The following is a 15,662-nucleotide window of genomic DNA, read 5'->3' on the forward strand; positions in this document are numbered from 1 at the left end:
TTGTCATGTTCCTTTGTTTTCTTTCTTTTCTTTTCTTTTGAAGTTTGAAAACTACCCATAATTTTCTTCATCAATATGAGAAATTATTACAATTTCCAAAATCAAATATTGATTAATTAATCATAAACTTTCAAATTTTTAACGTAATCCATGGCATATTTCATTTTTCCTTGGAACAAGTGTGTTTTCAAGTGTAGAGGTTCTCTGTTCCCATGGCCAGAAGTAAAAAAAAAATCTCTCTCAATGAACACTTCATGTGTGTGTATATATATATATATATATATTCTTTGAAAGCATAAAAACATCAGCTCTTTCATATTAAACAAGAAGATTAATATAAAAAGCAAGCACAATGAGCATCAGTATTTGGAAGAGGAGGCCAAGTTTGCCTCAAGAGAAAACAGCATGACATGAAATCCAACTCAAAGAAACACACATGTTCTGGCCTTTCGTCGCTTTCTCTTCAGTTTCGGTGGCTGTAGAACAACCTTGATGGCAGCATCAAACACAGCCTTGACATTCTGCAAATTAGATCAGTTGATCAAAACTGTTAGGATGGGGTTCAGGACACGGTTAAACTTTCCACAACTTGATTTGAGTTAGTAGCATAGCATCAGCCAACTCTGTTTTGGTTACTTGCAGAGCCTAAATCTTAAAGTTGAACTGAAGCCTAGATATTATATCATTTACTTGTGTGTACACCATCAGATGATTGTTAAATGACACATCTTCAAGATCAAAGATTTTTTTTTCATTGCTCTTTTTTGTAAGATATATTTGGTTTGAATTACCTGCTGAGTTTTGGAGCTGCACTCTATGTAAACAGCAGCTCCAATTGATTTCTTCAGCTCTTCACCCTGTCAAATAAGGCCATCAAGAACTTTCTCCCCATCAGATTCATGAACTTGAAAACAACTACTAGATGTGGTTCATTTTAAAAGCAGTACCTGCGCTGTTGTGATCGGTACAGCACCGGGATGGCTAGTCAGAAATTGCTTGTCGTCCCTTAAATCTGCAAACAAAGAACTAATTTATATATCGAATGACCCATCAATTTCTTCTATCAAATTTTCTCTTTTCTCCATGATGTGTTTGAAGTTCAACATAATTCTCATTACCAAGTTTGGTTCCGACAAGAACAATCGGCACAGTCGGGGCATAATGCCGCAACTCAGGGATCCACTGTGAATTGAGATATCAAATAAGAAGCCTGTAATTCTAATAGCAAGAAACTATACTTGATTACTTAAACAAGAGCAAATGATAAACAACCTTCTTGGAGATATTTTCATAGCTAGCTTTGCTGATTAGAGAAAAGGCCAACAGAAACACATCTGCACCTCTATAACTCAAAGGTCTCAGCCTATTGTAATCTTCCTGTCCTGCATTTACCAAATAACCCCAAAAATGAAGGGCTTCATTTTCTTGGTTTAAACATGACTTCACTCATTTTACTCATTAACCAATCAACCTAAATTTCCATTAACTGAAGTTCATTAAATCACCCCTGAACTCAAAACTTAAGCTAATGGGTTACAATAAATTTAACTGTATCAGTACTTGTTCCCAAATCGCCAATGCTAAGTCAAACACAATCCTCACAAACAGAAACCCAAATTCAAAAGTGGATACAAAGTAAAGTTTCTGACCAGCAGTGTCCCAAAGCCCCAAGTTGACGGTGCTACCATCCACCACCACATTAGCACTGAAATTATCAAAAACTGTCGGCACATAGTCCTACAATAATTCCCAGCAAATGAAAGAGGGCAAATCAGCTATAAGCTTCCATATGACACTAAGAATGGAGAAGATAAACGAGAGGTGAAACTTACAGTTGGGAAAGTGTTGCTAGTGTAGGAGATGAGCATGCAAGTCTTCCCCACAGCCCCATCTCCAACAGTAACACACTTGATGAATCGAGCCGTACTCATTTCGAAAACCCCTTTTGAGTATTGTCTTTACGCCTTCACTAATTACAACTGCAACAATCTCTCAGCTCAGAAAATTACCCACTTCTCTGAATTTCGTTTCTCAGTCTCCATTGAGAGTAGAGGCAGATAGAAAAAGGTTGAAGAAGAAGAAGAAGAAGTGGGAATTTGGGTTTGAAATTTGAATAGAAATGGAGGGGGTGAAGAAGGGCATTTAATAATCTGAACAAACTTCGAATCTGGGTTCCACTTTTGGGTTGTGGGTGTGTGTTTTTTTAGGGCTTTACCATTGATTGCCACCAAAAGCTTTCTGTTTCTTTAAGCGGACGGCCAAAAACCCAAAAAGGAATACAGCCGAATTGAGGGCGTTGGGTGATGGTGTTAGTTGGTTAAGTGTTAGACAAGGGAGAGATTAATATGATGAGAATTAAGACCGCAATGTATTTCCTTAATCACACAAAACCTACGTATTTATCTTTTATCTCTTTTTTTATTAGGATTTTCAGCAATGAATTTTTGGTTATCGAGGATATAATGTTTAAATCAATTTTAACTATTCTTAAGTTGACAACGGTTTATTTTATTTTATTTGTAAAAACTCTATTTAAATATAAGATATGTCAAAAAAAAAAAAACTTATTTAATATTGTAGCTATATAATTCTAATAACAAATTTGAAATTTGAATGCTTTTAGTAATGGTTGGTTACAAGTTCAAAGTAGAGTTATATAGTAGAGTTATCATATATTGTGTTCATGTGTTGGTTACAGTTTAGAAAATGTGGTTGGACTTCTCAAGATAAACGTTTCAAAATAATTTTTTGAGAAAAAAATATCTTTTTGTTATTAGGTTTATAGTATAATTTTAATTTGGATCTGGATTTCAAAATGTTACATTTTTCCTTCCAAATTTTGACTTTAATTTCTAGGTTTCAAAATGTTACATTATTACCATTGAGTATTTAATGGTTAATATCTCCCTAATTTGTATCATACATAAAATTACAAAAATATCCTCTCTAGTCCTCTATCTCACTTCCACCATAGTTGTCACAGGCTACAATCGCCCTCGGTTGGCCACCTTAACAAACTTTAACTGCCACCATAGACGATTAACTTTGACGACTAACTCCGACAAACTCTATCAACCACCTTCGGTGATCTTCATGAGTGACCAACTTGACTACATCCAATGACTACCATTGACGGCCAACTCCAATGACCACTTCTAACAATCACCACAAGTGACCTACTATGGAGACTAGGCGATCATCTTTGTGCAATCACCTTCAACGATCAACTCTATTGACCAACGACGACCTTTGGTAACCAACTTCAACGTCCAGCTCTAGCTAGCAACTTCGTCGATCAACTACATCGATTATCTCCAACAACTAAGTCTTAATGCCTTACTCTAATAATGAATTAGATCGATCACATGCTAAAAGCCTCGGCTAAGGAAAGCATTTTGAAATATAAATTTGAAATTATCGATTTAAAGTGTTTAATAATCGTCATTTATAGAAACTTGACATGAATAAAAATATTTTTAGTATATAGCAAACCAAACAAATGTGTGTATAAAAATACTTTTAAGAAAATATAACTATACATACGAGTGCTTTATTTTAAATAGTTCTTATAAAAAATATCTAAATGAAATGACATTATAAAAAAACATTTTTTCCTATTCAATTCAAATAAACTCTAATTTAGATTATTAATCGTACAAGGACAAAATAGAGTGAAAATACAAAGTACATGGCTAAAGATGGTATTTTAATCAATTTATTCTAAGGCCATATTGTACTCTTATGTGAGATTTTATTTGTCGGGCAGCTGGGTTTCTATTAATTGTGATTTAAATATATACAGGAGTATAGTCCATTTGATTATGATATAATAATATTAAGGAAACTGCAATAGACAGTTTTTTTTTTTTATGGCTAATAATTAAATGTATAGCAATCTTTTTAAAGAGTTGTAAATATAGTAAAATCTATCCGTGAGATTCTATCATTGATAGACTCTAATTAGCGATATAGTCTATTATCAGCGATAGAGTCTATTACTGATAAGATTCAAGAATTGCATCTATATATATTTTGCTATTTCTGCAAATTCTTTTGTATTGTGTTATATATTTGCTAATACTTTGAGTCTGATTGCTACATTTATAACTAGATTTAATCATAATTAGAGGTGGGACAGTTGCAAATATAACAATCAAGTCTGAAGTATTAGCATATACAAGATAATGTAAAAAAAAATTACAAATATAGCAAAATTTAGATAGTCTATCAGTGGTAGACCCTATCGTTCGTAGAAGTCTATTAATGATAGACCATATCGCTGGTAGGAGTCTATTAGTGATAGACATGGCTAGTAAGAGTCTATCAGCAATAGAAATCTATCGGTGATAGACTTTGTTATATTTGCAATAATTTTTAAATATTATTACAAATTTAGACCCCATTTGGTAATTATTTAAATTTTTGTTTTTGTTTTTTTTTTAAAATTAAGTCTATTTCATTCACATTTATTACAATGATTTACATCTTTCTTAAGTGTAATGATTGAATTCTTAGCCAAATCCAAAAAATAAAAACAACTTTTTGAAAGCATACTCTTTTTTAGTTATCAAAATTTGGCTTGATTTTTTAAATTATTGGTAAAAAAATAGATAATAAAACAAGAAATTTGGAGAAGAAAGTAGTGTTTATAGGTCTTATTTTTTATCCCTAAAAATGTTATTCATTGCGATTAGCTTAAAAGTTCATATAAAATTGTTTGCTTGTTTTTTTTTCTCTTTTCATTTACTTTATCCGTTAATTCAGAAAAGGAATATGATTTTAGTTTGTTCAAAATTAAAGGAAGTTTAACTAAGATTCTAAATTTCTTTGAATTAACGGTAGAAAGCAGTAAGCATATCCAATATATATATATATAAATTATTTTTAATAACAAAAAAGTATGTGTAAATTGAATTTTGAAAGTTTGGAAACTAATGTTTCAAAAAATAAAATTAAAAAACCTTTGAAAACTAACAATTTGGTTATTGTTTTCAAATTTTAAAACTTAAATTTCTTTACCTTTTCCTTTTTTATCCTTTGCTTTTCACGAATAATTTCAAAATTCTAGCCACATTTTTATAAAGATTTTCTCATTAGCTTATGTATTTTTTTTTTATTAAAGTTTATTGAATTTTTTAATATAATTTTTCTTTCTTTGCCTTTTAAAAAAGTGTGCACAATCAAAATTATAATATATATAGTGAAATCACAATCAAAATTTTATTTAAAAAAGAAAATATATAGTGAAATTAATTAAATATTTCTAAAAAAATTATACCTTAAAGATGAAACCTTCCCCCACTAATATAATTTTACATGAATATACAATTTTTTTTAAAAAAATATTTATTAAACGATCAAAACTCAAAGTGCCATGGATTGACCAATAGTCACTAGCATTTAAAATATGAATGATCTTTATAAAATTGGTGTTTAAACTATATAGTGATTAATTAGTCATCTAATATCAACTAAATATCCATTCGTTTCATATATAAGATGAAACAGGGATCAATTGTGTTTAATTTAAACACATTCTTAAATGTGACAACGATGTCAAACTAAATTGAAGATGTAGATCACATGAAAATTAATTAACAATCTTTTATCTAGATCCATGATCATTTGTAGGGAAATCATAGGTAATTAATGTGAAATGAGAGTAGGGTTGATGGGGTGGGTGTTGGTGGAGAGTTCGATATATATGAAAAGAATCATTAATTAATATTCAACAAAGTTTGTTAATTGGGTCCAATTTGAATTTTTATTAAAGCAACTTTTGTGAGACATACATTTACAGCTGATGCCATCATTTTTATTGTGCAATTCTTTTGATTGAAACCAATCAAATTTGAGAAGTGGATAATCATTTAGCACTGCTTTTGGGGGAGGGAATCAATCCAAAGAGGAATCACAATCATTGAACGGTTGTGATTTAATTTGAGTTTGATATTATGATGAAAGTGTTATTTCTGATCATTTGGATCCGTTTGATAACCATTTTATTTTTTATTTTTAGTTTTTAAAAATTAATGTTGATTTTCTAAATGATTTTCATTTTTCTTAAATACAGTTGTTGAATCCTTAATCAAATTCTAAAAATACAAAAGCTACTTTTTTTTTTTTTAATTTTCAAAATTTATCTTAGTCTTTTAAACTATTGGTAAAAAGTGGATAACAAAGAAAGAAACTTGGAGGTGGTAGTAGTATTTATAGATTTAATTTTAAAAAACAGAAACAAAAAACCAAAGCCACGTTTGGTAACCATTTTGTTCTTTGTTTTTGTTTTTGAAAATTACATCTATGAACACTACTTCCACCTCTAAATTTCTTCATTTGTTATCTACTTTTCACTAATAATTTAAAAGACTAAGCTAAATTTTGAGAACTAAGAAAAGTAGCTTTCAAAAAATTGTTTTTTTTTTTAGAATTTAATTAAAAATTCAACTATTGTAATTGAGAAAGATGTAAATCATTCTAAGAAATATACATGAAATATGCTTAAATTTTTTTTTTTTTAAAAAAACTTAAATAATTATCAAACAGGATTTAAATAATTACCAAATAAGATCTTAATATGGGGCGTTTTTAAATTGGTATATCATTCTGCAATTATAGTCATGTCCTTGATTCCAAGTTTATATATATAGGTTCATTTTTAAATATCTATTTGTGGCTGCCATGTGTAAAAGCAATAAATTATATCTACTTGGTCCGACCTAATTTTTTTTTTCTTTTCAAATACTCAAGAAAAAAGGTTAAAATTAATCATGTGATCATAGCCTACCTCAATAGTTAAGAAATGCTTTCAACTTTGTAATGAATGGAAGAGAAGAAAACTCAAAGATGGGTTTGCTAGTAAAGGAAAAGGTGATAAAAAAAGATTAATAGGGTGTATTTCATCATTCATAGCTAAGTTGCCTTCGGAATCCTCCTTATTTAATACTTGCATTATATTATCAATTGATAGGTCGTTATTTATCTAACAAAGTGCATCTTTTTTTTTTGTGGCTCAATCAAAGCAACTACAAAATTAAGTACGATTGGTTTGCACAAGAATATCAGACTCTCAAGTGCCAAATCCAAATTTTGAAACCCCGACCAAATTCAATTTGGTTTCAAACTATCATGCATATGTTGTCTATAATGTTGTCTTTTTGGTATGAGGGATTTGAACATTTGACCTTAAGAAAGAAGGAGTCTACCTATGTCAATTACTGTTGAACTATGCTTTGTTGGCAATAATGATGTCGGTAGCTTCAAACTTTATTTGGAAAGAAAAAAGTTTAACATTACTTTATTATGTTTCAAATATAACAATGTCAAATTTACTAAAATTATAGTTCCAATAAGTAATTTTGTATCATATTATTCTTAAATATGACAAATGAATTTGAGCTTTCTTTAATCCCATGATAAATACGTACCACATTATCAACGATACATATTTTATATTTAATTCCACATGATATAGATGAAGATAGTACTCTTATCCTTCCAATGAGCTACCTAAACCCTAATTTAAATATTTTTTTATTTAAAAAATGACATTGGTTTTTTCACCATCATAAACTAGCAATAGCCATGCATCTTTTCATTTACAAACCAATTGGTTGTCCTTCTTATCTTGTTTTATTCATTATTAAAATCATACACTCCCTTTTAATTTCCATTAACCATTAACAACTTGACATATATATCAAGGGAAAAAAGAACTTGTAAGAACACTCCAAACCCTTTCTAATATAAATTCATTAATCCTCCTCTCCATGCATTAATTCTTTTTTCCATGCACATTCATAGGTTTCTTTCACCAACCTAAATACAAAACTCTCATTTTTCTCTCATTCTCTTAAAGATGCAAAGGCACAATAACGGAGTTTTGCAGGTTACACCCGCTTGTGCAGCCTGCAAACACCAAAGAAAGAAATGCCACGAGACGTGCCCGCTAGCACCGTACTTTCCCGCAAATCGGAACAGGGAATTCCAAGCCGTTCACAAGGTGTTTGGAGTGAGCAATGTGACCAAAATGGTGAAAAATGTAAGAGAAGAAGACAAGAGAAAGGCTGTGGATTCTTTGGTTTGGGAAGCTGTTTGTAGGCAAAACGACCCCGTTTTAGGGCCCTATGGTGAATACAAAAGGGTTTTGGAAGAGCTAAAAGTGTGTAAATTATTGACTCAAAATCAAAGCATTATGAATGGAGGGCAAGTGGAATTGGGTTATAAACCAATAATGCCTTGTTTGGGAGGGTGGAATAATAATAATAACAACAAGAATATCAATAATAATGCAAGTGAAAATTTGATTAATAATGGGAATGGGATTATGGGGATTATCAATGGAGGAGTTAATAGCAACCATTTGTTTAGTTACCTTCATGATAACTATGTAAGTGCTATTATTGATTCAAGTCCTTATAGTAATTCTTCAACTTATAATTTACAAAGCCCTGAGAAATTGATGAGACTGCAGCAAGATAAAGAGATTAGTTCAAGCATTGTTGTGCCACTTCAACAGCAACAACAGCAGCAGCATCCAACTTTTCACCATTGTTTTTAGCCAACTTTGATCTCTAATTGTTGATTTGCATTTTTAATGATGATCAACTCAACTTTTGAATCTTGTTATTTAATTGATATAAACATTTTTTTTTTTTTTGGTGTGGTTTTTAGATATCATCTCATGTGTGTGGTAATTTAAAAAACTATACTTGGTTAGCTTTAATTATCATACATATACTTAAATGATATGGAATTTAAGGTCGCTTTCTCATAGAGGCGGATTTATGAAGGTGCCAAGTGGTGTCTACTTACATATATATACATTGCTTTTTATTAAATATAAAAATATTTAGATATATTGAATATATAATAAAACGTGCCCCTAGCATATTTGGACACTCAAACCGAGATGTCAGTGATCTTGTATATATTTTTTATCATTAACTATATGTGACATAAATTTAGACGTTAATAAGCTAAAATTGTAACCTTATATAGAGTTATGCCCCTAGCATGAAATTCTGGATCTGCCACTATGTCAGTCGTTTTGACGACATTATATGATTTGAATATTATATTGATCTATCTAAAATTATATTTATATGAATTTCTGTCCCTCTTCCCCTTTACATAAAATCCTGGATCTGCCATTACTTCCTAATTAGTTTAATATCATTCTGTTAAGATTTTAGTACTAGGAAACTAGGGTCCTTTTTAGATGAAAATAGTTTAGGGTTGGGAAGTTAAAATATCCAACTTATTAAACTATGTGATAATCTTGGACAATATTATATTTGATATATTCCTAAGTTTAACTATAAAATCATTTATGAAAATAGTGATGTCTTAAATAGTAGCTATTAAAGGGAGCGTTAAATCATAACGGATTTTCAATAAATTCCAAAAAAAAGAAAATGATTTGAAATCTAATATAATTTGAAAGTGATTTCAAATCTTGATTTTACATTTAAAAAAATCTGAAAAAAATAGTAGAATTTTTTAAGATTTCATAAGATTTAGGGGAAAAAAAACTTATTTAACCTTGTCCTATTCTATTTTTTTTTATTAACAAATCATAATTAAAAACTATATTAGTAACTTTTGAACTGTTCTTTAATTAATTTTACATCAAAATACAAAATTTTAAATACATTCCTATTCTAAAAAAAAAAAAGTTAATACGTTTATTTTGAATCTTTTCATTTCAAACTAAGTAAAACAATTTGAAATCATTTTTCAGATTTCGGATAACAAAGATTTAAAATCATTAATTCTTAAACTTTCTCGAGGATGGCTAGAGTTTGAGCTAGAAAATACTCAAGCTGGGTTTGATTCTTTTTAAGTCCAAAATCACATTGAGGGAAAGAAGGAGTTACCAAACTTGGTTTAATTAAAGGAACCAATCAACTTGAATAAATCGTAACCTACTATTCAAACCTCAATCACAATTGTTATTGATAATTTTGGACCTATAAAGATGTTCAACAAAAAGAGTAAAATATTGAAAGTAAAAGTATGAGAGTTATCTCATCCCAAACGATCTCGAGAATGGCGAGAGACAGGATTTTGAAAAGTTCCTATGAAGAAATTGATCTCAATGGCTATAACCTCTCTTAAAACAAAATTTTCAAACACACTATTACAGCTCATTGTCTATATATACATAAGTTGTAAACTGTTGAATAACAAGAAAACACAAAAAAGAAAATCTGTAAGAAAGGCAACTCATCTTCTTGTAGCTCTTGATAATTGAAATTACTCCTTCCTATAGATGTAGGCATTTTAAGCCAGACCACGTACATCCTTGTGTTCAACTTCTTCTTCTTATTCTTCTTTGTGATACATGTTTGAACAATCCTTGATATATCTGCAAATTTCATCAAAACTCGAGAGGATTAGAGAGAGTAAAGAGAAAAGTTCAAACTCATCTAAGAGAGAGATTTTACCAAAATTGATTTTCATTCAATTTCGATCAACTCATTCTACACAACAGAAGAGGTGAAGATTTCTTGCTGCACATGTCTCTCATTCAAGCTTTCGATATGGTCATCTCTCCACCTAGCATTTCTCCTATCCTCATTCTTCGTGGATCAGACTTCCCAAGCTTCAATTTTGGGCCTGCACACTACAGGAAAAAAGGCCTATCATAGCTATGAAAAAATGCTATAACAAGTCTGTTATAGCATTTTATGCAAAGTTATGACAACCACGCTATTAAAATTATTAATTTATAGCCTTTTTTAAACGTTATAGAAAGGTTCAACATTTTATAACGTTTTGTTACTTGCTATAAAAAGTTTCCTTTTATAGCAGCTGTTAAATGCTATGAAATGCTTGATTTTTTATAGCATTTTGTAAATGCTATGATACAAGCATCAAATAGTAAATTTGATTTTTATAAATGTAAGATAGCATTTTTGAGAAAGCTATGAAAGCACTTTTATAGTGAAAATATGTGGTTGTCCTTTGTCTATTATAGCAATTTTTTTTAGCTACTATGTATTTAATGAAAGCTATAATAGGCTTTATTGTCAAAACCTTTTCTATATTCATAGCATTTATAAACTTTTTAGAGCTTTAATAATCCTATTATTGGGTATTTTATAGTTTCTTGAATATGTTTATGATGCTATTGTTGTGTTTCATACATTATTATACATTAGAAGTCAAATAAAATTATATATATATATATATAATTCGCAAAATAAATATAATCAAAATGTATATATCGAAATAAGTATTCAATACAAGACTCATATGACCCAATAAAAAAAAATGTAGTAATGAGTACTATACTTTGAGATAAACAAAACATTAACTTCATAAATTACAAAATATATCCATATCAAAAATCCAAAATAACTTCAACTTAATTGTGTTTATGGTCAAGATATTGCATGCATTGATAGTCCTCCATCAACATAAAAAAAAAAAAAAAACTAAGTTATAAAAAGTTTAAGTAAATTTATTAAAATAAAGAAATAAAATAATTGATAGATATACGTACTAATTAAAATCTTCTCAAAAGGCCATGCAACTGTTATATTGATTGCATCTTCAATATGTGTCATTTTTTAGTTTGGCCTTCATAAAAATGAATCATGTTTTATAGACAAATGTATTCAAAATAATGTTTCTACGACTAGCAACTGTTCTATCGATTGCAACTTTATGTTTGATCGGCAAGTCCATAAAATGACATTCACATTATACATTTACAAGGGAGAAAAAAAACAACAAAAATGTATCGAAACAACAAGTAGAAGGCAATACTAAATTAAGTTTAATACTCCAATTAAGTTTGGACCCTCACCGAGATTACCATCCTTTTTCCTATTTGCCTTTGCCCATAGTGCAATTCTTATTACTGAAGGAGCCTGAACTGGTCTTTTTCTTAATGAAACATGACAATGTGGGCATGTTTCTAAGTTTTTATTTTCTCCTTTTTGGACTCTACTGCAATAGTTTCATCCATGCAATCAGAGAATAACACAAGGCTATATAAATGTACATGGGATAATTTCATTCAAGTAGATCATGAACTTGAATAAGTAGACTATCTTCAAAATCAAACTAAAATGTTGACCCTAAAATTATTGGTAAATTGTCTAAAATCTAACACTTGCACACTCAAAATCTATAGAGAAAACACAAAAACGCAAACTCAGTCACTTAAACTCCTAAATATTCAAGACAAAATCAAGTATCAAAAGAAAACCTAGCTCTGAACATTGAAAATTAGTCCTAAAACAATCTACCAATACACCCACAAAATAGGCCTCCCTAATAAATCTCATCAACGCCTTAACATAAATCTATAAATAAAAAAAGAACATTTGGCTATTGATCTAATACATTTGATGTTCTCACTCATACAAGTCCAATGTCAATTTAAATTAAACACAAAACAATGGTACTTTCAATCCACTAAAATGATGTTCTAATTACCTTGCTTTTACTTTTAGCCAAACAAGCCAAACGAAGTAAACATGGAGACAAATTTGACAAAACTAAAAGTTTAAATTAAAAATACAAGAAAAATTCATACTCTTAAAAACAATAATTAAACCAAAAAAGAAAAAAGAAAAAAGAAAAAAGGCAAGCAGTAGCATGAAATAGTTAACCACCAGAAGTACTTAGGATGTTTAAATAAAAAGGGAATATTCAGCCACATCAATGTTACGAAATCGACAATTAAAGAACACAAAAGGAACGTAGAGATAGAGAAGATCGACACATAGATATACGTGGTTCACTAACAGTGTGTTAGCTACATTCACGGACAGAAAGAGAACAATATTATAGAGAATATTTTCAGAAAATTACATCATAAACGATGCCTTTAGGGTTAGAGAGTTTATATAGTACACTACTCTAAACCCTAGGGTCATAATCGTAAATAACTACAAATAAATAAATATGTTGAATACGAATTCTGAATCGGTTTCGGGGGTGTTGCCCCCAAACCTCCATCAAGGCACGCCGTCTCTGGACCTGACTCGCTGACCGGTCAGCGAGACCCCGTACTTGGTTGTTCAAAGCACCAACAAATAGATTCAAGGCATTCCAACAATCAACAAATAGAGAAATAAATAGTTGTTGAGACAGAAGACTTATATAAAAGAAGGTCCTTTAAATAGCTTGCTTTGAGAGACTCTTGTACTGTATGATTGATCTGTGAAGATTCATTTTGAATCATTGAATGAAACGGAGAAGCTACCAATTTTCCACAATAGATGTAAGCACAAGTTGCTGAACCACTTAAACCTTGCTTGTGATCATCTTCTTTTTCCCTTGCTCTCTCTCGTTCTTCAATTTCTTTCTTTCTCATGAAGTAAAGATTTGCATGTTGCTTCTTTGCCTTTAATGTTCTGTAAAAGGTAAAGTTAGGGAGAGAAGAAGTTTAGTACAACACGTGGGCTATGTTTGTTTGAAATTCATTGACACAAAATATTTCATTTTCTTTTTTACCTTCCATGCCAGAAACAGAAAAATTACATCAATTACCAGATTGTAAATTCCTCGGTCAAAAAATCCTCATAAATTCGACAATTCAGATCTAACCCACAACCAATTCAACAAAATCAAAGCATATATAAGGAGAAACAAAAACGAAAGAGGAAGGTAAAAGATAAAAACATTCAAAACAGCAGGTTTCACGTAAAGGCCATAAGGAAGATTCTCAAGTTTAATAGCTCTACTAGCAATCCAAATTGGAATAAGCTCCTTGTGAAGAAACCGAGAAGAAATGAGTAAATTCTTAGGAGAGGGTTTCGAACCAAACTCCATAATGTATCTCAAGCTAACCCAGTCTGTTTCATAAAACTCCATCCGTAAGTGGGATAGCTTATTATCATTCAACTTTTATAATATTGTATCGGTAGATTCCATTTTAGAATTCTTAGAAGTCTCTAATTGTGTTATTTCGATTTCTTCTTTCATCTTTGAAAGTGATCTTAGAGACATCGATCTAAATCCCATATTTTATTAGCATAAGCACTCCAAAAAAATTGCATTGTACCCACTACAAACTCAAGATACAATTTAATCACATTATGTTCAATCCAATTTCGATAATTCAATTTGTTAATCCCATTCCATAGACACAAGCCACAAGCATTAAGCTATTTTCTATAAGTTTTAGAATCTGGAACAAAAATCAAACTCTTATCCATTTTTTCATTTTATCATTCCCCAATATGCTCAACATCACTACGAGTTTTGATCTCAAATTGCACAAAAACTACTTTAAAATGTAGATGAAAAAATAATGTTTGAAGGTTTAATCTTTTTTTTTCTTTAAAGTATTAAATAAAATGATAGAAGAGTTTCAAAACATTGTCTAGTATTGTCTAATATTTTCTTTAAGGTTACTGAAACACCTCACAAACAGAATCTACATAACTTCTCTCACAAACCAAGCCTTGTCTAAATTCTTCAAAAAACTTAACAACGTGCAATATCCTTCCCAACTTCAAATCCAAATTCTACAACCCAAATCAACATTCCAATCATCTCATTTCCAAGGAACCAACCCCCCCCCCCCCCCCCAAAAAAAAAAAAGCACGATCAGAACCACTTCTTAAAGAAAGTTGGGGGAAAGAACAAATTTCACAAAAGCCATCAAAGTCTACACATAAATCTAAACCAGTTTCATATCCCATAAAATTTTTCAAGAATTTAGGAAGAAAACGACATAATATGTTAAAGAAAGAGAAGTTTCACATTGTACAAAACCAAACAATGCACCTTTCATATTCTAATTAGAAAGAAGAAAAATACATTTTTATGGGTGTCAAGCATATTTAAGCACTATAGAACCATTTCAAGCACTCTCGAGCCTTTCCAAGCAATATCAAGAAGAAAACCACCCGAACTCGCACGAGAGTTTGTATTAGGTAAAAACCGTAAAATTGTGAAATCAACATCTCTCTTAACTTCTCTTGTAAGTTCCTAATATATAAAGGAACATAAATTGATTCTAAAGGCAAGAGATTAGTGAGAACTTCTCTGTTTTTGAGTGATTGCTGCAAATCTCTTCAAGAAATCAAAAGATTCAGCAGTGGACGTAGGTCTCTGACCGAACCACTTTAAACCTCTCGTGTTCTCCTTCTTCTTTTGTATCACCTCCAATTTCCAACAAGTAATTTGTTAAGCTTCATTTTTAGAAAACGAGAGAGAGAGAGGATTTCAATTCAAATTGAGAAAAGTCTGAGAATTACCTTTAATAGCTTGAAGTTTTGTTGCATGTGAAAGGTATTATGGCAGCACCATCTTCTTCCGCATGTTGGTCTTCATTGGCTATGTTTCTTCATAGTTTGGATGCTAGTTTGAGAAAGGAGCGATGGGAAGATTATGGAAAAAATTTGAAGGGGCTGAAAATCGGTTTCAATTTGATCTACGTTTGGAGGATCAACCCCTAGTTTGACTGTCAAGTGAAATTTGTGTGGTGGATTAAAATTTATGTGGTGTTGAGAGAAAAGTGAGGAAGGATGTCACACTCCTCCCCTGGTTATCTTCTTAATTCGGAAAGAGATGTGAAGGCTGAAGAAACTCTTATACAAGAGTACCTCTGAGCGGAAGTGGATCTTTCCAAAAGCATTGTGACAGAATTACCACATTTACACTCACATATACAGATATGCATCAAACTACTAAAT

The 15,662-nt window shown here is 30.6% G+C and overlaps 2 protein-coding genes and 1 long non-coding RNA gene across 3 annotated transcripts; 1 reads left to right on the forward strand and 2 right to left on the reverse strand.

The window, feature by feature from the left end:
* Window positions 1-236: 236 nt before the first annotated feature.
* On the reverse strand, window positions 237-2,318 carry LOC120088498 (rac-like GTP-binding protein RAC2). Its single transcript, XM_039045846.1, has 7 exons — window positions 1,833-2,318; window positions 1,650-1,737; window positions 1,273-1,382; window positions 1,119-1,182; window positions 948-1,012; window positions 792-857; window positions 237-521 (listed from the first exon to the last, which is right to left on the reverse strand). Exons 1-7 carry the CDS (start codon window positions 1,929-1,931, stop codon window positions 423-425), a joined length of 591 nt encoding a protein of 196 aa, XP_038901774.1. The 5' UTR covers window positions 1,932-2,318; the 3' UTR covers window positions 237-422.
* A 5,540-nt stretch (window positions 2,319-7,858) lies between these two features.
* On the forward strand, window positions 7,859-8,560 carry LOC120088025 (LOB domain-containing protein 2). The gene has a single exon (XM_039045050.1). The coding sequence runs from the start codon at window positions 7,859-7,861 to the stop codon at window positions 8,558-8,560; it is 702 nt and encodes a 233-aa protein (XP_038900978.1).
* A 4,478-nt stretch (window positions 8,561-13,038) lies between these two features.
* On the reverse strand, window positions 13,039-15,440 carry LOC120088738. Its single transcript, XR_005485016.1, has 3 exons — window positions 15,225-15,440; window positions 15,009-15,129; window positions 13,039-13,373 (listed from the first exon to the last, which is right to left on the reverse strand). It is a non-coding gene; the product is annotated as an uncharacterized LOC120088738 (long non-coding RNA).
* Between the last annotated feature and the right edge of the window lie 222 nt (window positions 15,441-15,662).

The sequence above is a fragment of the Benincasa hispida genome, chromosome 10 (assembly GCF_009727055.1).
Source record: "Benincasa hispida cultivar B227 chromosome 10, ASM972705v1, whole genome shotgun sequence".
NCBI lineage: Eukaryota > Viridiplantae > Streptophyta > Magnoliopsida > Cucurbitales > Cucurbitaceae > Benincasa > Benincasa hispida.